The sequence below is a fragment of the Sprattus sprattus genome, assembly GCF_963457725.1.
Source record: "Sprattus sprattus genome assembly, chromosome: 21".
In the NCBI taxonomy this organism is placed as follows: Eukaryota; Metazoa; Chordata; class Actinopteri; order Clupeiformes; family Clupeidae; genus Sprattus; species Sprattus sprattus.
Window position 1 is genome coordinate 9,399,439 of NC_137919.1, and position 7,500 is coordinate 9,406,938.

Sequence of the window (7,500 nt, forward strand, 5' to 3'; positions counted from 1 at the left end):
GTGTGTGTGTGTGTGTGTGTGTGTGTGTGTACATATGACTGTGCAGTGTGTGTGTGTACATATTACTGTGCAGTGTGTGTGTACATATTACTGTGCAGTGTGAGCTGTATATCCTGTGATGGTATTGCATCGGAGTCATATTTACACTCACACACAGCAACTAGTGCGAGTCATCGTAGCGGAGGCGTTATCACTTTGAACCTGCTCCAGCCACATCAAGCGGGCTTAAGGGGGCTCTTCCGCTGGAGCCGACCCGCGATAAGCCCAGTGGTATGTCCGCGCCGCCGGCACCCTCTGGTCCGTTCCCACGTCACCGCCCGCTCGCTCGCCGGCGGGTATTTGGTGGGACAAAAGTGGCCGTGAGTCAGACGCAGCGCAGCGGGCATAATGAGTGAGCGAGCGAGAGAGCGAGGGAGTGACCGCCAACAACAGGAAAGGACTGAAACCCCACATCTGTCACAGGCTGATTGCATGGCAATGATAGGCCTAGACTTCAGCCGGAAAGTACCAGATGTTTAGGTGTTTCTAGTGTCTTTTATTTCCATTGAAAAGCTGCAGTTCATTTTTAAAGGTTTTAACAATTCACCGACCACGCGTTCATCCCCAAGGCTCACTGTGTAGCCTAAGAACAGTCCCAGGACAACTTCTCCAAGCACTTAGCAGGAAAAATAAACGGACTGCAAAGTGGTTAATCTCTGCAGCCCAACTGATAACAACAGGAAAGGACTGAAACCACTGCAATCAGGAGTCTGCATATCAGAGCGGTACTGCACATGTTTCCACAGTGTCAAAGTACTACTTACATATAACAAATAATGTGTATGTGTGGTTTATTTCTGGAGCTGAGTTTTTGAGAGTAAGAGTAGAAAGTGCTAGACCCCTCTCCTAATTCGTCAGCAGACACACGTGGCAGTTAGGGAAAGCGGTTCTGTGTGTGTCTGTGAAATGAAAGGAATGGATGTGCTTGGGTCGGGACATCATGTACGCTGTTGATCGGGGGCTCGGGACCATAGAGTCTGGGTGTGGCCGTCGCTCTCGTGTCGGCTGTAGAGTGATCACACCCCAGGTTACTGGGCAGGGCTTTTTTTGGGGCTTCTTGTATATTGGGATTCCATTTCAGTTGTATTTCTTCAAATAGCGCGTTTGCCTGGAAATGACAGATATACCTACCTTATCTAAGCTGGGGTCAGAGAGCATCTCTTTGAACAACCCTTCATGTTCTGTTTGCTACTGGGGTAGCTGCATTTTGTGGCGGGACTAAAATAAACATAAAATATAGCATCTGCCTCAGCCCATAGATCTTACCGTGTAAAGAGTCACAGGATTGACCCTACCATTGCCGCGATAAGCTGTGGCGTCTTTAGCTTTGTTGCATGAATGGACAAAAGCCATGTTAGATCTGAACTTTGTGTAATTCTTTAAATGAAGATAGGATTGAGATTGAATTGTGAAAAATCTGATGCAAGTTAGGATTGAATTGACGTAAATTAGGCTTAGACTGTGACTGGTGACCAAATTCACACAGTCAGCCCACTCCAGAGATCTGTAAAGTATCAGATTGTCCATAGAACCCCCCCCCCCCCCACACACACACACACACACACAAATTCCCCCAAACCCCACCCCGAGCAGTTGAGGGCCTCAGAAGAGTGTTGGCAGTCCCAGTGGAAAAAAAATTTGGGAAATTGTTTGTTTTGGCCTTAGCGTCCTGTGACGAATCGCAACCGGGGAGGGGGGGTGTCATTGTCCCCTGATGCCGTAATGTGCCCCCTATCAGTGCCAATCTGTCCCTCTGAATGCTGCCTTAGCAGACCCAGGGGCAAAAGCAGCCTGCCCAGGGTGTGGGGCATTCAATGGGCAATACTGTCTGGCTTAGAGTTTCAACAAGCGGCCACACAAACACGCATTCATGCTGGCATACTAAGGGGCTTCTTGCGCCCTGTTTCCTGCTAGCAAGCTAGGTATGCACACTCACTCACACACACACACACACTTACTCACACACACACACACATTCACTCACTCACTCACTCAGACTCACTCAGACACACTCAGACACACTCTCACTCACTCACTCACACACACACACACTCACACACACACACAGACACACACACACACACACACACGCACACACACACACACTCCACTATGCTGTGGCTCTGGCTAGCGTTTCTTGTCATTCTTCCTGTTTCCTGCTGACATTTTAAGCTCATGATTCATTCACTAACTCTCTCTGTCTCTCTCACACACCCAGACACACCCGCCCCCACCCACACACATAGACACACACACACACACCCACACACATAGACACACACACACACACACACACACACACACACACACACATACGCACACACACACATACAAACACACATATGCATGCATAAGCCCGCTTTCAAACTCTTCGCACCAAAACACGACGAGAAATTAAAGCGATCTGTTAATGAAGGTGGGACAAATCTTCCCAATGATTTCCTGGGGACACCCATCATTTACGGCTCAGCCATGACAATCAATCATGATTAGACTTGACATAACAATGCAACAACAACACAACAAGCCTCTCGTCTCAGCAACAGGAGCTGCACTGATGCTTGATGGGGTTACAAAGAGAGTGAATTAGGCAAACGCAGAAGCACCAAGAACACAGCGCTTGGTCTTTGAAGACACGTAGAGACACATTGTCGCATACCAGATGTTTCCTTCTTTAAATCTCTCCCTGCTAGCAGACAGGAAAACAGGAACAGGACCTCCTGCATCTCCTGGTTGCATCCATAGTTTCTAGTGCCACTTCCTAATCATATGACTCCCTAACAGTACTAGCGTTAATCTGTAACTGTGTTGTATTATAGAAATATATAATATAATATATGTATAATAAGTATAATATATGTTAATATATGTTAATATATGATGCACAAGACTGTAGCATCTGGTGTGGATAAGCACTGGCCAGATTAGGGCCATGGCCGATCTGCATTCAGCTTCATCAAATTCCCTTTGGCACAGAGAAGTGTTGCATCGTGGGAAAGAAACTCCTTCTAAGAGGACGAAGGAATAAGAGGAAGAAGAGCTCCTGGTTGCCTCCTTAGCTACTCCTCCCTGTCCCTGGTCCGTTTTACATGAGCCCCCCCTCACACACACAGCGTTGTGTTTGGAGCAAGGGGGTAATCAAGCGTTCGAAATGCATACCAGTTATGGGAGGGCCTTTCCGCATGAGAAGCCCACGCCCACATAGCATTAGCCTGGTCCTGACCTCCATTCATTTCAGCTTTTTTGACATGAATTAACTTTACGTCTCAAGCATTCTGTCCCTATTTATGACTGTTGAGTGTGTGTGAGTGTGTGTGTGAGTGTGTGTGTGTGTGTGTGTGTGTTGTGCTGTATGATCGCACCAAAACCTCCTTACTCACTTTATGGTTGCATAATAATAAACGTTTTCCTCCAACTACGTTAAAGCGTCGCAAACCTGGGTCAGTTAATCGGACAGGAGAGAACTAACCAAAATGTAAGAGGAATCTGAAAATCTATTTGGCCATCCGTAAGGTTTTGTTGTATTGTGTTTGTTGTCGCTATGCCAGAGTTTGGCCAGTGAGCCTTGTAGGTGCGCTAATTAAACAGAGCTAGACTACTGTTTCTGTAAGATAACATTTAGCCTCAAACAGAACTAGTAAGAAATGTAAACGTACTTCAAACTGTTGATAGGGGAAAATGGTTAAACGCTCACACCCCATGCTACTATATCATACTGACAAAATGAGAGTCCATAGCCAATCGTGGATATTCCTTTGTGTTTAACTTGGAGATCTACTCCAAAGATGGGTGTGGGCAGTGTAATCACCCCCCCTCCCCCCAAAAGTGACATGGGCCTTCTACAACTTAGCCTACATTAAGATGTGAAATTAAAATGTGCTTGTCTTAAGTATTTTCTGACTAACTTGTATATGTCCCAATGAGAAAGAAAGTCAGCCAAAATCACATTTTGGGGGCGCCCATTGCTTTACATCCCCAAACTGGGCGTAAGCTGCTGTAGCCGCAGTAGACGGTCAGCGAGAGGCCCAACAGGAAGTAGAGGCCCAACAGGAAGTAGTCCATAATCAGGCTTCACTGCTCTCCATTCAAACCCTGTGGAGCGGCTCCGTCTACTTTGACTGTCTATGGTATGTTTGGGTGTGTGTGTGTGTGTGTGTGGGGGGGGGGGAGAGGTTGGCAGGGGTTGTTACCTGCCATCCTGGTGGGGGCAGATAACAGATTGCAGGATTGCCCCCCCCCACACACCCCACACTCCTCAGAGTACTGGCCAGACAGGAGGAGTGGGGTCGGGGCTGGCGGTAACAATACTTCGCTCAATAGCAGGAAGCCATTTTTCACAGCCTTGGCCACACGGACAGGATATCCAGAGTGTTTTACGGGTGACCCTGGAGGCCTACACTCTTGCTCGGGGTGTGACATACACACAGGTCGGGGCGGCCATTTTGAAGTCTACCACACAGCAGCAGCACTGGCCTGTGGACCAGAGCCAATCAGGAAGTACAAAATCTCGCCTGATGACATGAAAGTGGTGACCGTTTAGACCAGAAGTGACATAAGCAATTAAGCCCTGGGTGATTTGTCATCTCTCAGAGAAATAGATTCCTTGTGATGGTATTTAGCAGTCAGTGACCGTCTAAAGCCATATTCATTTCAGCCTCAGGTTTTTGCACTTCTCTACTCACTCCAAATATCAGCCTAGCAATACTGCTTAGCGGACAGCAGACACAGATGTGTGTCTACGTGTTTTTTATCCCCCAAGTGACAGAGTGGGTTTTGCAAATGGCCTTGATGCTTTCTTGGTTTCCACTTACTCCAAATCCACATTTCAGTGTTGTTATCTCCAGATGGGTATATCTATTGGTAACTGTAGGTGGGAATGATTACAGTATTAATGCCATTTGAAATGTATAAATCAATATCCAGACATACATGCTAATGTGTAATAATGTGGTAACATACTTTAACTGATGTTTATAATATGTAATGTGTAATACTATGTGTGTTAATATCCATCTGGCGACACAAATATGGTCTCTGATGTTGACTAGAGCTGGCCAAGCCACAGCACCTCTCTCTTACACTGCATCAGCCTTCCTTTCACTCAGAGAAGTGATGCATCATGGGCAAGAACCTAAATCAGACACGGGGCAACACTGTAGCCTTCAGCTCGAGTGTTCTGTGCAGTGAGAAGATCAGATGACACACCTTGGAAACAAAACTAGCTGGCATGACACGCCAAAATGTGAAAGATACAAAACTAGCTGGCATGACACGCCAAGAAGTGAAACTGTTTTGTAATGTTTCATTCCGTTTTTGCCTCCTCCTTTCCTGTTCACAGTGCACTCCGAAGATCCGTCTGGTCCCGAAGCAACTCCACCGTCACAAGTAGCAGACGCAGGCGGTGAGTAAAGACAGTCAGTGTGTGACCAGTTATTTTTGCTTCTTTTTTCAGTCTGTGTGTGATCAGAGGTTCAGTTATATTTGTTTCTTTTTGTAGGTGAGTCTCTACCAACAGATCCACCAGCAAATCCACCAGCCACAGACGCAGGCGGTGAGTAAAGACAGTCAGGGCCTGATTTACTAACAGGATTGCGCCCATTTCAGGCGTGAAATAGCGGGTGTACACCTCCTTTACAAAGGAGGCGCATTTGAGTAAAGGCGCATATTAACGCTTTGTGGGTGTGTGCTGCAACAAGATTGGAGGGTATAAGGAACGTGGGCGTGTTGCGCAGATATATGGGAGGAGAGAAGTTAAGTGCGCCTAATGATGTATTGCGTGGTATTTACTAAAACTGCCTGACGAGCGCTCGTCTCTAATTTGCGGGATAATTCTCCGCCTCATAAAAGCACGTCTTAACCAGGAAGCGCATTTCCATTGAGTCTGAAAACGTTGATATGGCAGCAGTTATAAAAGCAAGGCGAATACATAGACAGAGACAGCCCAAAGAAATCTTTTTTTCAACTCTTATAACACTTTTTCAGTTAAGCGAACCACAAATCATTAGACATTCCTTGAATGACGGCGAGAGCAAGCTGCCAGCTTCGCCCTGGACGTCAGTCAGCAATGACAATTACCCGGCTCATATTATCACAATGTATGGAAATTGAGATCTTTTGCATTAGAAGTAAAACAAATTAAACAACAGTGTCTAAAATACACGCTGTCCGAGGTGATTACTCATTCATTTATAAGATATAGTCTTACGAAGAAAAACAAACTTTTAAACTCGATTAATCTAGATTAATGAATTTCAAAATGTGCGATTGATTAGTAAAAATGTTTAAATCTATTGACAGCCCTAGTTATTTGTGTTTCTTTTTTCAGTCAGTGTGTGAAGAGTGGTTTAGTTATATGTGTTTCTTTTTGTAGGTGAGTCCCTACCAGCAAATCCAACGACACCAGCCGCGGGCGGTGAGTTAAGACAGTCAGTGTGTGATCAGTGTGTGATCAGTGTGTGAACTCTGGTTCAGTTATCTGTGTGGTTTTTTTTTATAGGTGAATCTAAAACAACAAAACCGCCAACGGCCGCAGGCGGTAAGTTAAGTGTGTGATCAGTGTGTGAACAGTGTGTGGTCAGTGCGTGAAGAGTGTGTGATTAGTGACGGATGGTAAGCAAAGTAGTAACGGAACAATCAGCGTTCAACAATTAGAGGTAGTCACTTATTGAACTAAATCATTAGGAAGGAAAGTGCACCGCCACAGCAGACACATTTTCAATCTGAAATTAAATTATTTAAATGTTTTCAGAAAAAACTATTTTACAGTGATATGTTACATGTATGTGTTGGACTATTTACATGTCAGCAAGCCCTTAAGCTCAACAACAGTGATAAAAAAATGCAGGAGACACAAGGTAAAGAAAAAGAGATTTTAAGAGAAGGGGAGGCCAAATGTCATATTTGGCTGATAATGGCCATGATGTTTGTTTACCTTTTTCTTTGTGACAAAAAAAAAGCATGGCAAAGCTCAGCAAGCAGACGGGTCTAAATACTGAGGACATGATCGGGCTCAGAATAAGTCGCCAATCAGAATCTCAGGCTCGATAGATAAAAGGAACATGGACCAATCAGAACCTCAGGATAGATAGATAAAAGCGCCATGGACCAATCAAAACCTCAGGATAGATCCACAAACTTTTTTTTTTCTGTCATTGGTAAATATGGTAAATGCATGGAAATTTTTTTTCTGTTTTCTACATTGATTATGTATCAGTTATATATTTGTATTTACATGTACCTTTTCCCTGAATTTCAGTTTATTTTAATACCGTGCACTGAGGCATTTAAATGTACATTACATTTGGAAATGTATAGATGTAAATGTAGTATTTATAAATGTGTTGATATTGTGGTGATCATGTAAATAGGTGGTTCTGTGGGGGAACCATAAATGCCATTACTCATCACAGTAACAGGTTAATACAGTAGTGTTTTGAACTGACTTCACCAGAGTGGAATGGC

General features: G+C 44.7%; 1 protein-coding gene across 3 annotated transcripts in view; it reads left to right on the forward strand.

Annotated features, from left to right (window-relative positions):
* Positions 1-7,500, forward strand: part of LOC308382184 (uncharacterized protein) — a 16,975-nt gene that overhangs the window by 1,762 nt on the left and 7,713 nt on the right. For all 3 annotated transcript variants that reach the window (XM_080859872.1, XM_080859873.1, XM_080859874.1), the window contains exons 2-5: positions 5,378-5,440; positions 5,537-5,590; positions 6,410-6,451; positions 6,536-6,574. In XM_080859872.1, coding sequence (XP_080715998.1) covers positions 5,378-5,440; positions 5,537-5,590; positions 6,410-6,451; positions 6,536-6,574 — 198 coding nt within the window. The remainder of the gene's footprint in view (positions 1-5,377; positions 5,441-5,536; positions 5,591-6,409; positions 6,452-6,535; positions 6,575-7,500) is intronic.